The sequence below is a fragment of the Haemorhous mexicanus genome, chromosome 6, assembly GCF_027477595.1.
Source record: "Haemorhous mexicanus isolate bHaeMex1 chromosome 6, bHaeMex1.pri, whole genome shotgun sequence".
Taxonomy (NCBI): Eukaryota; Metazoa; Chordata; class Aves; order Passeriformes; family Fringillidae; genus Haemorhous; species Haemorhous mexicanus.
In genome coordinates, this window is record NC_082346.1 from 29,735,978 (window position 1) to 29,754,951 (window position 18,974).

Consider the following 18,974-nt stretch of genomic DNA (forward strand, 5'->3'; position numbering starts at 1 on the left):
TTATTTATATATATATATATATATATATGTGTGTGTGTGTGTGTGTGTGTGTGTGTGTGTGTAAGTCCTTATGTAGAAGATGTTTTAATTGTGGCAATATAGAAGTTCTAATAGTTCTAATTTCAAGAATGCCAGAGATTTTGAAACATACTGATTTCTAATGTTCTGAAAAGCTGGTTAAGTATTTCTGTTTCTGCTTAAAAGGCAATTTTTCAGCAGCACTGGAGACAAGCAGGTACATATGTCTGATGGTGATGTGCAGATGATGACTTGTCAGGAAGGCATTGAAGTGCTTCACAGACACCATGATACCAAGAGATAGGAAAGAAGTTGTTTCAACAAGAAAAGGCAGGTGATCTTGATTATATTTTCAGACATTACCTGAAAATTGATTACTTGAAAAGGTTAATCAATTTTGTGCCTTGACCTCCATTTTTTAATTATTACACTGATTTGTAAAGTGCTTTAAACAGTTGGGTCAAGCTTCTCTCACCCCCCAGGCCCTCACCCCAAAACCCCTGTCTAGAAAATACTTTGGGTTGGTGTTGACTGCTGGATTCAGCTCACAGTATGTATGGTAGATACAGTGTACTACAAGCAGCAAGTGGCTGTGCAAGCAGCCACTAGAGACTGAAGGTTTGGGGATCAAAGCTGAATTCTCCACTGCTAGATTGTAACTTTTCTGAAAGCAGCTTCTGTAAGGGGATACCTTGAGACTATGCACGTAGTTGGGTTTGAATGCTCCCTTTCTTATAACAAATGCATTATTTTCTAGTCCTGTTAGAATAGGTCCCTCTTAAACTTAAAAATGCAAAAATGCCAATGTGAATTGGTGACTAGCAAAATCGAATTTTTTTAACCTCTTAGTTTCAGTATTCATCAGGATAATAGAGGAAAAATGACCATGCATGCATGTACTGCAGTAAATTGGGACCAACACCACCACAGAAGACCCAGAAGCAAATCTCTTCCCTGCTTTAGAAATTTCAAGTTAAAATTGAAGTTTTTCTACCTGTTATGCCTTCAGGTCCTAAAGGGGTTTATGTGTAAAGAGCTTTATTAATCAGGGTTGAGAGATGACTGATAGCAGCAGGGGACATGGAACAGAGCGAGGGTGAGACTGTGGCTTCTGAGAGAGGTGTTGATGGGAGGCACTGGCATTTAGGCCAGTGAGGAGAGCTGGGTAGGCTGTGCCATGCTTCAGGGAACCAGTGGGACCAAGGAAATGGTGTCTGCTGGATGAGGGGTTCTTCAACCTGGCTTGGAGCACAGTGGCCTTTCTGAAGTTGCCCACTAGTTCAGTCCTTGTTGAGACACAGAGGCAAAGAAATACAATGTTTTGATACTGTAGCATACAGGAAGAGTGTTGCAGTTCATTTTAAACTGCCTTAGGGCCCCACTGTTGCTGTGTGATGGAAGAGATTATTCAATATACTTTAGCTGCTACCTTTAAACTGCTTGCTGTTTGTCACTGAAGCCAAATTGCCTCTCTTCTTGCCCTGCTTGCCCTCTCCATTTTTAGTGCTTTTGCAGGCTTAATTAGAAGTGTTGGCTGCAAAAGCACTAGTTGGGTGAATGGGTTTGCAAGGGACGTGTGTGCACTTGGTTCCTGGAAACAACAGAAAGGAAATTATTTTCTTTTGTTGTATGGATTTTCCCTCAAAGGAACATAGAGATGAAACTATCTTCAATTATGTAAGATGCCTTTCGGCCACAATTCTTAGTTTGTGTTTCTCATGGTAACTGGATGTAATTGTTGCATGGTCTTGTTCTTGCAGAACAGGAATTACTGGAGTTAAGAGCACTGCAAGAGTCTAAATTCTAATTTAAATTTTGGAAATAATTCTGCTTTAAGGGATTTCATTATCTTTGTAGGTTACTACCTGAAAATGTTTGAACCACATGTTTACTAGCAAGAAGATCGATATTATAGTATGTTGCAACTGAATTGATTATCAGATGTAATATTAGGGCTTTGCAGTGGGATGGGGTTAACTATACTTCTGTTTTCTAAACAGATGCTTAGTTGCAGTATGCATTATTAACTAAGGCAAGGCAAGTGCTTTTGAAAGTTTTACTGTGTGCATTTATCATTGTGTATGCAACAGAAAATGTCAAAAATTAACATACCAATCAAGACAAATCGTGGAGTATTTTCTCAAATTGAAAAGCAAAGCAACCAGGAACTAGGTCCATTGGTTTTCAAAAGGTAGTAGAGGGAATGGAAACAGCCTGCAAGGCTTACCATTTAGGAGAGCAGGAGACCCCCTGGTCTCATAAACACTGTCTGCAGAAAGAAGGGGCAGTACAGAACTTCTGCTGTGAGCAGTACCCACTCTGTTTTGTGTGAGAAAGAAGTGTGTTCCTCTGCAAAGGAATACTAAAGCCAGAGGTATGAGGGGAACCATGGTTGTAAGGAATTAACAGCTTAGTCTGCCCATGGGAAAACACAAGTTGGCTGTTAATGGGATAGAAGAAAGATTTGGGGGTTTTGAATGTATATTCAAAGAGGGAAGACACTATTTTGAGTATTTGCTGGGATTCATCTTGATTACCCTTGCAGCAGCGATTTCTGACAGAATATATTCACACTGTAAAGTTTTGACACTGCTCCCAAGAGGAGAGTGTTCCTGCTCTATTGTCTTCTGTATAGATTTATGGGTAAATGAAATACAAAGAAAGGTTAGGTCACCACACGACACTGGTGTGTTGGTGAGCAAGAAGAACTCCTGAGAACACAGTCTCTTGGAACAGCAAGCACATTGCTTAGTCCTGACGGTTGTGAGAGAACAGGAGAAATGAGTGTGGAGCCCTGCAGGTCAGAGGGGGTTTTTACTAGGGCCTACCCTTTCTGGTTTATCTGTATTTGAATAATTCCCTCTTATCCAAAGTCACTTGCAAAGCAGGAGAGAGGAATGCATTGGAAAGAAACAAAAGCCTACAGGCTCTACTAAGGTTTTCATGGGGCTTGTAGAGGGAATCTCCCTGCCCAGTGTCTTGCATTGCAGAGCACTTCTGAGGCTTCCTTTCAGAAGCCAGAGACACCCTCATGAAGTGTGTTCAGCAAGCTCAGGCCACTAGCAGGGATGCAAAGGGATGATTTGGCTGCACCACCAAGTCCTCAATGAACTCCTGTGGAGCTCACACCAGAACCCTGAGTGCCTTATCCCTGTTAACAGCACTGTGCTTATGCTGCAGCTCACTCTCTCCTCTGGGAAAAACATTTTGTGACTGGTTAAACAGTTTTACTAATCCACTTTTTAAACTACAAATACTCCTGTTCAAGAGAAGTAAGAAGCAAGAACTTTCTTACACATGCACCAGTGTGAGGTTAAACAAAGCTGATGGCCTGTTAGGATGAAGGTGGCAGGGTACAATCCTTCCATAAATATATTGCTCTGGCCAAAAGCTTTAGGTGCAAAACTAATAATATCTGTTAAAAATGAGATAGCTGGAAAACTTTGTAATATGCCTAAAAGGGTGCTGGTTGGAGCTTACTTTGAAGGCAGAAAGAGGATTGCTTAGTGTGGGACATGAAAGCCCCTTCCTGCCTAGGATGCTCAGCACTGTTGCAGCCCTTTCCAGTGAGGACACAGACCCAGGTTAAAGTGCTGCTCCAGGAACTGCTGCAAGAGGCCACACCTGTAGAGAGCAGCAGCACTCATCTCTGTGAGCATGTGCAGCCCATGCCTGCTGGCAGAAGGCACGTGGAATGCCGAATCCCAGCCTTGCTCTCTGCCAGGGCCATCTCACTGTGCCCTCTTAACGTGCTGGCTGTCATTAGAACCCATTTGTATGCTCATCTGCTGAGCTGGCAAGACCCCAGGGGAAGTAGCATCTCTGATGACACAACTGTACACTTGAATGCTCTAAGCAGATCCCAGGATGAAAAGATGGTTCTGGCACTCCTTTAGTAAGAATTTTGGAAAACTTGAGTGTAGTGTGTCTTTCCTGTAAAGCCCATCCTAGTTGATGGGCCTTTACCCTTTCATAGGTTCCAGATCTGGTCAGTGCTTCCTAGAGATGCTGACAGCAGGATGGTAATTGTCCAACCCAGACTGTTTACCAGGCAGGAAGAGGCTCCAGCAGATGGTAATTGTTCTCAAATACAGATATGGTATCATCCAGTTACTGTGAGCTGGTACTACAGCTTTGCAGCTGAGGGCCCAGTTGTACCTCTGTATAATGACTTTGCACAGGTGATTCCAAATCACAAAGACACAGTCTGTACAACTGGGCTTGTGTCCTGCTACAGCTGCATGAGCAAGCCACCCTTCCAGACCGCCGACCAACTGCATGTCAGGGGTGTGGACTTGGTTAGGAAACCCTGATAAATTAACAAGGGCATTCAGCTTTGCTACTGCACCAGAAAAGGGGCTTTACTCCATGCCTGCTGCTTTCTACAGGGATTGTGGCAGGGCAGTCACATGCTACCATCATCTGAAAGGCACAATGTTTAGTGTGACCTAGCAAAAAGGATTGACAGCAGGGGTGAGGAAAACAGCTGTTCCTTGAACTGTTTCCAACCATGGAGCATGGTTGCTTCCAACCACCTGCTTCCAAGGTGGAGCAGTGGCAGTTGCAGGAACCCCAACCAAAGCTACTCCAAACTGCCCCACAGCACTTACAGTGTTCAGCTTCTCAACATCAGCTGCTTCACTCTGCTGGGCCAGCCTGCTTCTTGAGGCAGATATGACCACAGCTAAAGGTTAGGTGACCAAACTAGAATCAAGTTAGAGCAGCCTTTTGACAGCACATTCAGCTAGCATAACAGAGGCTCTTGAAGTTGCTTGCTTAGCAGGCTTACAGCTAGATTTCAGAGAGACTGAATCTTGCCTACAGTTAGTCGGTGTTCAGCTTTTATTTACAAGAGGTCTGAGATCTATGTATACAACAAGGTTTACTGAACTCCTGAAGGAGGTTCACAATTAGATGAGCAAAGCAGATGCAACAGCAGGATATAATGACTCAACAGCTTGGTGACTGGTGTAAAGATTCTGAAGTCACATATAGATTGGCAGCTTTGTAGACCAGGTCTGAGGAGAATATGTCAGTTATAGGAGAAATGGTAGAGATCCTGTTTGACAGCCATGAGTAAGCCAGGAACTCCTCGGCTACCCCCAAGTCTTGAAGAAAACACAACACTAGGAATGGCATCTTTGGATGATGGGTGGGGAGAAGGGATGGTTCTAAGCAGATGAGTATCTTGGAGACTCCAGATTCGGGTGTAGCAATCCTGACCAACTGGGTGGAAAGCAAAATTCAACATTACACAAAAAGGACTTTACATTGTTCTGCAAGATGATCACCACAGAAGCAGAAGATCTATGGAGAAAACACACTGAATATTTTTACACCCACACAAGGCAAAGTGCTCATCCATACTTTACAAAACAAGGGTTTTGTTTCATCTATTGCTACTTTTCCTGCCCCTATGCAAAATATAAATTAATAATAATAATAATAATAATAATAATAATAAGAGTGTAACTGGGAGTATTCAAAATTAATCTGAGTGGTATAAACAGTTTACAAGGAGTCAGGCTCACATGCCAATGCTTCAGTCCATCACCACATTCTCCACTTAAGCACCAACTAAAGATATGCAGTCTCTATATAAAGTTATCACCAAGTCTCCTGTTTACATGTTGTTTCCCTGAATTTTAAAACCAAGTGTTTTCTGCTCTGCTCTTGAGACGTATTGTGGAAAGGATAATACGACTTTTGCAAGACACAGCAGATTAAGCTGTTGAGCACCTCACAGGATTGACTGCAGTGGGTATGCATCCATAACATAATTTTCATAATATATTGCAGTATGTTTAAGCCTAAATCTTTTCTGAAATGTAAAGAATTAAGAGCTTTACAGCTTCTAACAGCTGTGCCTAAGAAACACCCCTCAGGCTTAAGAAAATCACTATCATACACTATACGAATAGAAGGGGGAAGAAGTTAACGTACCTGCTATAAGAAGTCCTTCCTCCTCATTTACATGCAGAGGGAGAAGAGCATATTCATTGTGGTGACCTTTGTACTGTTTCACACACTTTGCTGTTCTCAGGTCCCACAGTTTTATCTGCAAGTTGAAGAAATTGTTTAAGAGGGGATATATTCAAGCAGAGAGCACCCAAAGGTTGGATGTGTTGGAGCATGTCCAGAGGAGGGCCATGAAGATGATTGAAGGGCTAGAGGACCTCTCCTGTGGAGACAGACTGAGAGAATTCAGCTTGCAAAAGCAGCCTCCTCCTAAATGAGGCTACAAGAGAGCCAGAGAGGGTCAATTTATGAGGGTATGTAGTGATAGGACAAGAGGGAATGGCTTTAAGCTGAGAAGGGTACCTTTAGATTAATATTAGGAAGCTCTTTAACCTGAAGGTGGTGAGTGACTAAAACAAGTTGCCCAGAAAAGTTTTGGATGCCCCATCCCTGGAAGTGTTCAAGGCCAGGCTGGATGAAGGTCTAGTGGAAGGTGCCCCTGCCTATGACAGGGGGCTGGAACCAGATGATCTTTAAGTTTCCATCCAATCCAAACATTCTGTGATAAATAAAAGGCTCTGGAAGAAAACCCATAAATGGAACTACCACCCAGTTCCACATTACATATTAAGAGCAGACATCTGCCCTTGGGAGTGGGATAAGTACCTGTAAATTCCCAGAAACTAAAAGGAACAGAATATCGTAAACACAACAAAACCATACCTTTCCAGCCATATCTGCTGCCATCAGATAATGTTCAGCCTGCATAAGGTGAATAGATGTAACTGCTGAGCCATGGAAGAGACGACTTGCTTTCCAGCTCTGCCCCTTGCGGTTACGTTGGCGCACATCAATGCTGAAAATCTCACCCGAACGGCAGCCATTGTACAGCACTGGGGTCTGGGAGAATCCCAGAGAAAGGAGCATACTGTGTAACATCTGCAAGGGTCTTACAAGTTACACAGACAGAGCCTGTGTCATGCTTTTGAGCTCTACAGTGTAGTTGTCAAATTATTTTAACAGATGCATTAAGAAGCAGAATTTTAATTACTGCAGCATTTTTCAGCAAATTAATTTGTTTCATTCAAACCTCAGCTATTTACTTTAGCTGTAAAAGTTTGCCTAGGTAAGCAAGAACTCAGTCTAACATAATAGCAAAACAAACTGGAATTCTTATATTCCTCATATTTTATCATCCTTATTCTTTGTAAACAAGTCCATTAATATTTCACAGAAACTTTCTCCTTCTTGATGGAGACAATACACTGAGTGTTACTAGAATGAGGTTATTTGCTAAAACCAAAACAATTTTACATGTTATTACTGCATTCTTTGTACTTCCTTTTCTTTTAACCTCTGTAATCTTAACAAAAATTGCCCCTGTTGGCCACAGTTTGAAATCAGATAATATTTTTGTTGCTATTCAGTTGTGTGCAAGCATCAGACCCCATCAGCTCTGCTGTGGAACAGCCACCCAAGAGCAGCTGTCATCACAACATTACGTACAGCATGAGAAGTCCTGCCTCAAACAGATCAAAGAGCCCACCAATGAAGAAGTGCTCTGAAAAAATGGTGTCTGGTTCTCCCTACCTGTGTGGCAAACTGCTGTGCCAGCACATCACTACTGGTTCCAAACGTCTGACGATGCCCTGTCACTACATTGGTCACAAGAACTCGTCGTGTCAGGCCTAAGGAAGACAGATGATGTTCGTTTAGCTGTAATTTGTGTAGCAGCTGGGAGATGGATGGAAGAAGTCTTCCCCACTGAGACAGAGGGGGTTGCTAGCCTTGCAGATAGGTCACCTGTGCTAAAGCAGTTATCTGCTTGGGGATTCAGGCACCAAGCACAGGACCAGGCAGTGGATATCTTGAAACTGCACAGCATTCCAGGTCGATCTCCTAAAAGACAGGAGCAACACATGAAGTGTTTATAAAATGTTAGGACAGGATGGTAACTCAGGTTCTTAGATTGTCACATTTCTTTTAACATTTCAATCAGAAGCAGAGAAAGTGTTACCCAATTAGCATCCTTTTGGTACTCAAGAGACAGAAAACAGAAATCAAAGTTCATGACTGTAAGTGGGACTCCTACAGTCTATGTTAATAGAAGATATTGAGAGACTGTGAAATTTATTCAATAGTCAGAGGGCTCACCATGAGAAAAGTAACATTCACCTTATAGCACTAAGTAAGCCATTTTTAAAAGATGAGTGGGCTAGAAATAAAAACATTTACTTTATAAACTACAGATTAGCCAAAGCCTAACCTGTAAGTTCTATGCCTGCTTATTTAAAAAAAAAAAAAAATTAAGTAATAAAACCCTAGATTTGATCCTTACTCATGTAGCCCTTGCACAGAATTTATGCCAATTAGCAGACTACAACCTCAGTTTTCCCTTCCTTCATGACACATCATACATACATTAATGGATGGATAACATAGTTTTAGACAGCTTAAGTTCTACTTTTCTCCTGGCATCTACTCAGCAAGGCTCCCACAAAACACCTTTTTAGGAGAGTGAAGGAAATCAAATCTGGAAATACCTGAACAGTCAATAGGATATACTAGACAAGAGGACTTTTGTGAAACTCGCAGCAGCTAATTATGGTGAAGGGCTTAAAATCTTTCACAGAGCAACTGGGTATGCTGGCCTAGTAGCCATCCACCCCCAGTGACTCTTCATTCAAGTTCATGCTGACTCTATGCAAAATTTTTTAATGGCTGTATATATAGTAAGACATTAAAAATTTAAAATTAGTCCATTACTCTTATCTATCACAGTTTTCCTCTGTATAAATTTAACTGATCATGTCTGAATGGAAGCCAGATTAGAGCACTGCTTCTTCAAGTCACTGCACTCAAGTGCAATGACTTGAAGAAGAATGGTTCTAACATTTATCAAGAAGGTCCAATTAATTAAGTACTGCCCCCAAGAACACTCAACAAAATAGATGAGCTATAGCCAGACTTAGGACATAGTACTCTCCCAGTCAGTCAAGCTTCCATACAACTGGAGCTGGAGCTTGTACAAGGAGCTATGGGCCAAGATATTTACCAGCTTTCCACCTCTGATTTATGCACTGAGCATACCCAAGCAGCTGCTATGAGAAGGGATTCTGCAGTGACTCTGGACATTCTGTAAGGAAATGTGAGTATTTGCTGTGTGCAGCTTCTGCATATTAATTGCAGGCCAAGCTACTCATGAAAAATCTCAAGTGTTTACTGCACAAGTGAGGTGTTCTGCCAAAGTCAAGTACTGCAGCAGCTAAAAATAAACTAGGGCTCTGAATACTGCTTCTTAATTAAGTCTCAAATTCTTTCATCATCATTTCACTTCTTAAGCTGTTTTAGTCTTACAGGAATACAACAGTATCACCAACTACTGAAAAAGAATAACCTTTCATTTGTGCTCTTTTCATACTATAATTGCTACCAAAACTTGGAGACAAAAATCCAACAAGAAACACCCTACCTGGGTTAGTGCTGCTGAACAACGATGCTGGAAGCAGACTGGCACAGCCTGGTGTTTCTGCAATTCCCATGAGACACAGCTTGCTGAAGTGAGTTAAGGAAAACTGATTTCTCCCAAGAATAGAACAGGCTGGCTAATACTTATAAATGGGAAAAGCAAAATGTCCTGACACAGCTACAGCTCACAACACTTTTCCTTGAGACCTCTGATGTGCTTTACAGTTTACAACTAAGTTGTGACACTTCTTTCATAGGAATGAGCTAGAAAGAACTCAAATTCTTGCTTGTGTATTTTCACTACCAGAAAGATAAAGACAGTACTGTTGTATTGTACTAGTGATAGGAAAAACAAAAAATAAGCATGGCCTATATAGATCATCCTCACATTTCATGTTGATGACACTGCATTAATATGTAGTGTCTGTTTTTCATGGAGGTAAATTGGAAAAATGGGAGGCAAGGAAAACTCACTTTAGATTACATTTAAATATTTTATAAAGACTATACCAGGTACAAATAGAATTTGAAAGCTGCATTTCAAGTTCAGTGGGGTAAATGTGTAACTCAACTAGGGGAAATCACGAACCCACCAAACCAAAGGATCCTGAACACATCCCCAGCTGTGTGCATGCCTAGTGAGCTCCTGCCCCTGATGGGCTGGTGTGGGATTGCCTGGCTTTTCACACACGCCATTCCATGCTTTTCTATGTAATTTCTTTTGGCACTTTATAACACACCTGTTGTCTGCCATCTCCTATGTCAAAATTCAGTTTTTTCCTCCCCACTCTTCTGGGCTCTGCACTGTTCATTACTGCTTCCTCGAGTCAGACTTGTAGAACATGCTCTAAGAGTTGCAGGTGATGCTACTGAATTGCTCCCATTCTCCTCTCATCCCTAGTAATACAGGGATGGTTTTAAACACAAATGAAACATCCCACTTTCAAAAAGGTTCACTTCATAAAAAGGTTGCTGCCTTACTCCTCTGCTCCCGTTCTTTTGCCTCAGCCAATTTCTGAACATCAGATCATTTTGGATATGGCATTTATATCCACTTATAATGAAGTGGGAATTCTCCATGGCAGAAAACATGGTCTTTCATTTACCATTAACATGGCAACAATTATACATATATCTGTAACAGAACCATACATCTGCCTCAGTAATTCCAACATATTTTGATTTTCTTGACTTCTGCTGTTTTCCAGAAAACTTATCTTCTGGGGGAACTACAGGAGAGGAATTCCTTAAAGTTAGTTTTTCTGTGAAGCATGATGTAGACTTATGAAACCTGAATGACAATTCCGATTTTTTTAAAAGGATATAAAACATGAGAATCTGGATGGGTCAGTGATGCCCAACACACAGAGTTCACCTTCAGAGAGAAGAAGACATACTATTTTTGTGATCTGTAATTCAATTAAGGAAAGATTATTTCCATGCATAAATGACATAAAATTAGGCAGTGGGCACAACTCCTCAGCCCACTAAATAACTCAGTAACGGGGCACAAGCATTTCAGCTTCATACTCATAACAACAGAACAGCATTAAGAGGTCTAACCAAACACAGACTAAGCCACCAAGCACATCTTATTATTCAAGAGACCATCCCTGAAAGAACCCCAAGAGATCACGAAAACTTGTTTTAAATAAGCCTCATATTTAAAGGAGGATAAACACAGTTTAAGGGTAAACTTTAAGGAAAAACAGTTTCCCAAAATTATTTTTAAGAAAGAAGCATGCAAATCTTGGTAGTTTTGACAGCCAAACTTGTTTTGCCAGCTACAGTCAAAATCTAAAGTAATCACTATCCTTGGAAGCTGGTACTTCTATGCAGTCCTCCATTCCAAGTGTAGTATAACATTCCTGACAACTATCACTGGTACTGAGCACTTTCAGGACAGGTTTATTGTGGTTCTGTGTTTACCCAAGTTTCACACTTCTAGATTCTTCCACTCTCTTCTCCTAGCCCCTTCCCCAACCCTCATGGCACTTCTACCTGAGCCTCCCAGTACAGAGTTCTGAGAAAGCAACCACCAAAGGAAGGAGGAACAGAAAGTAGTACTTTGCGGTTTGTGAAGTAGAGGTTGTCATACATCTCCACAGTGAGAGACTCCTTCCCCAAACCGCTGAGATTGATGATACCATATTTACATCCTCCATGCTCTACATCGTTCACAGTGAATATTCGTTCACAAGCAACATCTGCCTGTAAAATAAAAGCTTACCAGTCACACTCACTGGAAACTTACAGGAAAAACAACTTGAGGGAGTTGCATTAAATCTAAAATGAACAACACATTAATTCTGATACCATCTGCTTTCCATTCACCTCTAAAATCAGTGGCCAACTCCTTTTAAATGCATAGAGAGAAAAAATGGGGATAAGAAAAAGATTCAGTCCTTGGCTTACAATAAATGGTCTTTCCAATGTTAACAATTCTATACACTTACACTGTTTCTGAGTCCCTTCTGGCTTCAGCTATCTATGCAGTGCTCTGTTTACAAGGCCAGGAGCTGGTCCTGGCGAGCTTCCTATATAGTCTATGAAAGATCACGAAATGTAAAGTGATTACTGATGTTTACTTACATTCTCTGAACCACAGGCTCTGCCACTCCCAAAATTCTCCTCTTTCATTTTATTCTTCTTCCTCTTGATCCTCTCCATTCCTCCTCCCAGCCCCACAATAATGATCCACTCAACTCCAACTTACTTCCAAAAGAACATGTTGATCAGATTTAAAAAAACCCAAAAAACAACCAACAAAAAATGCTTTCATAACCAACCATTTTTATAATTTTCCTTTGTAGGAAAGGAACAGCCTCTCCCTACCTGTTTAAGTTACTAAGCACATATTTTAAGAACTGACAGAGAAGGAGTAACATATCTTTAAAAGCTACATTTGACCTGTGTGATTTGATTACAAGAGCCTGAATTTTCACTGAAGACAGGCTCTCTTTATCTTAAAGACTTATCATTTCTCGTAACATACCACAATGATTTTAAAATTGTTCGTTCCAGCAACTGAGGAATCCGGGCTGTGAATTTCTATCTTCCTCCTCTGCATGCAGTTCACTTTTAGTTCATGGACTAGCCTGCAAAAGCAGGTAGGAGGGTGAGGGGGTTGAAGAGAGGAGAATTCAGGTAAGCCTAAATTTAATGCATATGAGAAGAATTCTGGCCAGGATATAGAATGCTTCTCAATCACTGAAGAGAAAATGCCTGAATAACTAGCATGCTGAAATAACCCATGAACACGTGCATCTTCCACATGTGTGGAATTTCATCCCACTATTTTTGAACCCCAGCACATCTTTAGTAGCCAGAACAGCAACATAGCAAGTCACTAACTTAACTTGCCTTCTGCTGTTCTGATAGGAGGGCAAGGAAATGGTCATGTCCTTTGAAAGGCACTTATCCTAAAAAAGCTGTGCTATACTCAGAGTACAATGTGACAAAACAGCATAGCCATTTACATATATAAAATGGACTTCTTTTGAAGTAAAATTGGGAAACAACTTCCTCATTTGAATTCTCATAATTTTAATCTAATTATTACAGAATATAACCTTTTCCCTAACTTTAAGTAATATGTTCCTCCTCATCCCAATGGAACAGTAAGAAATGCAAGAAAAGCAGACAGAAACAGTTGCACTAACAGGAGAACTTGGCACTGCTAACAGAAGACAAATCAAATTACTGTACCTGCAATAACTTGTGGGGCTGAGCAAACCCAGCTGCCTTTTCTGTAACAGTACAGATGAGTTCAGTCCAGCCCTTGTTGTTTTCTGGAAGAGAGCAACATAGAACTGTACTCAGTTTATTTCCTTGTTTAAGATTCAAACATGGCTGTGGGTCTTTGATGTTTGGGATGTTAACATAACTTTTTCCTCTAGCTTACACACATTAAAATTTCAGAACATATAAAACACATTCCAGCACCATCTCCCTGATCTACTGCAGTAACTAGACAAGAATATACTCCTGTGAGATGTGGAGTGCCTCTGTAAATACAGAACCTGGAGAAAAAATATTTAACCCCAACAGCCGTTGTCTTCACTCTACATAATCAGCAGTATCACCTGGAGGTGCAAAATCACCTTCTACTTTCATGACAACACCTCAAATTCTTCTTATACAGCAAAATCTTCTATCACAATGAGACTGATATTAAACAGTCTTACAGTTGTACTAAACTGCTTTTCCATTCCATTTCCATTCCCCCCGCAGCACTAGGGTTGGAACTAGATGATCTTTAAGGTCCTTTCCAACCCAAGTCATTCTATGATTCCATTCCATGATTCACAAACCCTTTTGGAATTTAGTGCAAACACCTTCTGAGGAGACCAAGGGATAGAGTATTTAGCAGAATCATGGAGAAAGAAATCTTTTTGATAATGGTCAGACAAAGCAAGTGTTTGAGAGTCAAAATGTTCTTTACGCTGAAGACTGAAGAGCTGAAGTTGGAGAACTTCATTGCTTAAGAAAAAGAACACTCTTCATTTCTTCCAAATGACAGCATATAAGTTGAGCTGTTATTTGTAAAGCTATAAGACATATTTTTCAAGTAATGAAAAAGCATCCTTGTTAGATATTTTACTCACATTACAAACATGCAGCATCAGCATTAATTTCACTGTAACACTTTATGAAGAAAAGCACACAGGCTTTCCAGACATAAACATAAGACCTGCCTTGATTTTAATTGTCCAAAAAAGTTCTCCAAGAAAAAGCTTTCCATCAACTACGATTAGTATTGTTTCTTCAAGGTTCAGGAATATGATAAATAAATTTATTAAAAATGTGAAAAACTTTAAATCAAGAGCCCGCTTTGCCAGTTCAAGGCAGGAACTTGAAACCTGGCATCCACTATCCTGACTCAAGTGTAACTGTTAGACAACTGCAATTCCAAGCACAGTTCCTCTGTCTTTATAGATTTTTTTGTTTGTAATGACTTGACTTCATACATGTGTGGAAGAGCCAAACAAAAGGCTTCAAGGACTTTATTCTTAGCAGAAAAAGAAATTGAATTGTCCGAACTTCAAGACTTTAGTTTATAATCTGTCCTGGGACAGAGTACAATAAAACCTAATTGCAATCTTTTTCAAAACATACCTGATTCTGTTTTTCTTCCTCTTCTAAGAGTCTCAGTCTTTTGCACTCCATTGCCTTGTGCTGAATGCTGTCCTTGGTGAGTGGGTTGTGGTTATTATGTCCAGGCAGTAGGCGAAAATAGCGGTTCTTTTCTGGGTCATAATAAAATCCTGGCAGTTCTTCAGTGGGGGAGACATGGGGGAGAAAAAGTGGCAAAATCAGATGGATAATGAAGTTTGTTTATTGCTCTTTGATATTCCACGTCTTCATGTGAATGTGAGAGTTGTGAGACCCAAAGCTCAAGCTCTGAACACGTCCCAAGCACGATACACAGAGTGGGAACAGACGAGCAAATTACAGGAGAAAAAACGAGGTTACTTGTAGTGTTCAAATGCATTGCTCTTACATAGCTACAGAAGGCACATCACCACTGACCAAGAGGAAATTCAGACCAATCAGAAAAGCACAAAAGAAAGACTATTTTTGTTCTGCAGCACAACCTTTCTTCATAAATAAATCACAAAGGGACATTCTTAGTTAAAACACTTGGTAGGACAGCAAAAAAATGCCAGTGAGGTATCAAATAAACTCAAATAAAATGATTCACTTCCCAGAACTAGACCCTTTTTCTTCAGCACATAGGAGAGATTTAGATAAAATCAAGAGTACATTTTGGCCCCTTCCAAAGATAAACTGGGATGTGAAACACTCAAATTCTTCTTATACAGCAAAATCTTCTATCACAACAAGACTGATATTCCCTCTGTGTGAATGCAGAGGCAGACAAGTAAAATACTATGACAGATTTAAAATACTTTGACAGATTGTCTCAAGACAAAGAAATTTATTCAGAGGCAATTGTTAACATTTCATTTCAAGAATTTTAAATAAAAACTTTTTTACTACCAGAAATTTCATTTTAAGTATCCTCTTTTTGCAGCTGCTTGCCATTCAGCTCCTTGTCTGCATCTTTTAGGTTTCAGCTTCACCACAACTGACCAAGACTTTTTCAGGTCAGCAAAAATAAGAAGTTAGTCAATGAATCAGTAAAGTTTATAAAAGAACACTACATTTAGTAGTTATACAGTAACTACACAGGAATAAATGTCTTGCAGGATACATCTCCTAGGATGCTCACAACACGAAACAGTGATATACAAAAACCATCTCTTTAAACTCAATGTTGTTCCAGGACTCTTCTGTTGTACAGAAATGTAAGTTCCCACTGGCTTAGTTTTTGCTAGCATTGTTTAATGAGTCAGGAAACCAGAATGTAAATAGGACATCTTTCTCAACAGCACTGCTACTTCATCATTTGTTGTAAATAAACAAGTATTTAACCAGAGTCTATTTATTACAGACTACAAACTACAATGAAGGTATAAAGAGACACATCACACAAGAGACACACCACAAAGTGGTGGATTGCTGCGCCTTTCAAAAGACTGAGTAACTGAACACAAGCTGTAATTTTTTATATGCTCTCTTATTTTATTTGCTTCCTTAGTAGTTTGTTTTCTTCCTATAGCAGCATTTCTGGAGGGAAAAACAGAATTGCATTTTTTTAGTTTATATCAGTTTGGCTAAGCACACAAGTTTTTAAACATGAGAAGCACTTGTGGGCCTGAAAGTGATCTTGCTCTGTTCTCTAGATCCTTGCTTACTACATCTTTTTGTATCACCTGATGTTACTTTTCTCCACAGACTTTACTGTTTGTATGGCTCCTGTCTTATTATTATTAATGCAGTTATTACTACTTCTGTCATACAATCAGCATATAGGAACTGACTTTTGACCTATAAACACCATCTCTTACCTGGTGCTACACAGTTCTGAGTTGAAGTGGATGAAGACGGATCTTCATTGCTGCTGGGACCTGCATTCACTGGGGTCTGTGGTTCTTCTTCTTCCAGACTAAAAAAATAGCATTGCCTTCAAGACAGGCTCACAATTGCCCCACACATCTTTCCCACAAAGAATCTAGACAGCAGATTGTTACTGACATCAATGGAGTACCATTCTGCAGTGCTCTGATAGCACATCCTGCATATCACCACACATTAAACTATGAAAACCGCGAAAAATATTCAGCCTAAAAATTTCTCAAGAACATTACTGATAGCAGCCTTAAATTACTTGCTAATACATTAGAGGTAGCTGTTGATTCTGCAAGTGCCTCTAACTTTTTTTAGGAAAAGATTAACTGGGCAATAGTACATTAAACAAACAGCCAACTCCTGAAAGCATGGAAGTCTTCACCACACAAAACAAGAGACAGTGTAGGTAAAACACTGATGTCAGGTCAAAAATGTCTTGCCATTCTCTCCATAACAAGAATTTCTCTGATGAGGGTTAGAAACATGCAAAATAAACAAAAGTTTAAGGAAAATCCCAAGAAAAGCCTCTTCTTTTCCAGTAAACATTACAGGGGTAACTGCAGCTTTCCTCTTTTTGAACTAATATACATAAGCACATTCAGTACTGATGAGCAAATTTCCACTAGGATGTTTTCTGAATCATCTGCACAATTCTCACTTTTTAAGACAGGTCTTATTACATGTCATCTTAAAAGCAGTAGGTGAAGCTGTTTTGCAAGAGCCATAATTTATTGAAAACAAAATGACAAAGAAACTCTATTTCTAATACCAGTTCTACTGCGGTTTGATTATACAACCCTGAAAAAAGGACACAACAGGTATACCAAGGCAAAACCACTCCAGATCACACCCAAGCACTTAACTTTAAAGCTCTGTAAGAAAACTCGTTTAATTCTGCTCACTGAAGCAGTGTCCATTTGCATTCCTAAGTTTTCTTACACAAGTACAATTAGTGTGGCAACTCATATGTGTGTCTCTTTTTCTAAAAATAGGTTTCCAAAAAAAAAAAAAAAAAGCTTAGTAAATTAAAGCAAAGCATTAGCCTCTTTTAGTCCTGCAAGAGGCACTAAGGGAAGTACAGGGGAATGAAAAAACAACCACAAAACCAGCTCAAATATAGGCAAGTGTAAGTTCTAAAATATAAAACGTGTTTTCTGAAAGGATCAATTTTCAAGGTGGGGATTACTCCTGAGACCTTCTTTCAGTTTCCTCATCTGTTAGATGTGGTACTACCACATTGCTTACCATGCTTTCAAACATTCAGGAAGATCCTTTAATGACAGACTTTACACCAGTAGACTCAAGCTTAAAATAAACAGGCAGGTAGAATTAAGTAATTATATTTTTCTTCCCTGAACTATCTTTGCATATTGATGAAGGGTTTATGGATAATGCATAGCTGAAAGGACTGGCTCATGGAAACGCAACTCAGTTTAAAATCAGTGTACAGTTGTGAACACACAACAAACTTCCAGAAATCAGCGCAGTTCCACTCCCAGTAGGGATGACAAATATACCAGAAGTACTGTCTACTAGATCTTGAGGTGGCAACCCTCTCAGTTCTAGACAGTCATCATTCTGCACATTTAATTAGGCATAGGACCCATCGGCTTAGCCCATGCTAAGCACAAGCTGCCTGTACTTGCCTTTGGGCGCGGTTGTTGCAGCTGGGTCTTCTGTGCCGGGGGGGCTGGTGGCTGCGCTTGTGACTGCTCCATCCACGCCTCTCCTTGCCTCGACGGTAGTTTCTCCGCATTTCTCCTCTTAAAGCAAACATACACAGGTATCTCACCCCTACTTGCCTGGAACGGCTCAACACTCAAGACAAGTCTCTTAACGCGGCCTCTTTTCAAACAGTTTCAACCTGTAACGACCAGGCCGGCCGACCGCCCGCAGCACAGGCGCTCCCCTACGCCTGTCGACTTCCCCACTAGTCCCGGACCAGCTCCGCGGCTCACCCCGCAGTGCTGAAGCCAAAACCTCGGAGGCAGAAGGACAATGATGACGGAGCGTCCCCCACGTCCTCCCCGGGCCGGCCGGCCCGGCCGCCGCTCACCGCGCCGGGCCCGCCGCGTCCGCGCCCGCGCCAGCACCCCGCCCGCGCCCCCAGGCGCGGCCCTCATTGGCCCTCAGCCGCGCCTGCCGCTTGACGGACAGCTCGCCCGTCCAACCGCAGGAAGTCTGCCCGGCGCGGCGCGGCGCGAGGCCGGGGCCGGGCTGAGGGCGGGCGGATGGCGCGGGGTGCGGCGCTGAGGCATGGAGGGTGTGGGCTGGAAGGGGGCTCTTAGCACGGCAGGGAACGAGCGCGGGGCGGCTGGGGTCGCTTAGCACGGTAGGGAAACAACGCATGGCAGAGGTAGCCTGGGGTTTGCTGAGGGGTGCCGCGCTTTGAGGGTATCCCGAAATGGTATCTCCTCTTATGCCGCTGGCTCCCTCAAAGCCATCATTTGGCTGTGGGCAGCCAGACACTGTTACAACCGCTCTGAATTTATCAAGAATTCAGATGAGATAATGTCTTGAAAGTGACTCTCCGGGCTGAGGCCTCGTGGTGCTTA

At 41.2% G+C, this 18,974-nt stretch overlaps 1 protein-coding gene across 3 annotated transcripts; it reads right to left on the reverse strand.

Annotated features, from left to right (window-relative positions):
* Positions 1 to 4,842: 4,842 nt before the first annotated feature.
* Positions 4,843 to 18,501, reverse strand: DCAF4 (DDB1 and CUL4 associated factor 4). 3 transcript variants are annotated; one of them, XM_059849619.1, is made up of 14 exons: positions 18,378 to 18,501; positions 18,066 to 18,182; positions 16,359 to 16,456; positions 14,563 to 14,720; positions 13,153 to 13,235; positions 12,440 to 12,542; positions 11,512 to 11,655; positions 10,770 to 10,819; positions 9,449 to 9,528; positions 7,780 to 7,875; positions 7,567 to 7,664; positions 6,700 to 6,876; positions 5,962 to 6,076; positions 4,843 to 5,244 (listed from the first exon to the last, which is right to left on the reverse strand). In XM_059849619.1, exons 2-14 carry the CDS (start codon positions 18,173 to 18,175, stop codon positions 5,051 to 5,053), a joined length of 1,506 nt encoding a protein of 501 aa, XP_059705602.1. In that variant the 5' UTR covers positions 18,176 to 18,182; positions 18,378 to 18,501; the 3' UTR covers positions 4,843 to 5,050. The 3 variants fall into 3 exon arrangements, with proteins under 3 accessions (XP_059705602.1, XP_059705601.1, XP_059705603.1); XM_059849618.1 differs by lacking the exon at positions 18,378 to 18,501 and having other exon boundaries at positions 18,066 to 18,348; XM_059849620.1 differs by lacking the exons at positions 12,440 to 12,542; positions 13,153 to 13,235; positions 14,563 to 14,720; ... (1 more) ...; positions 18,066 to 18,182; positions 18,378 to 18,501 and adding an exon at positions 11,901 to 11,984.
* Between the last annotated feature and the right edge of the window lie 473 nt (positions 18,502 to 18,974).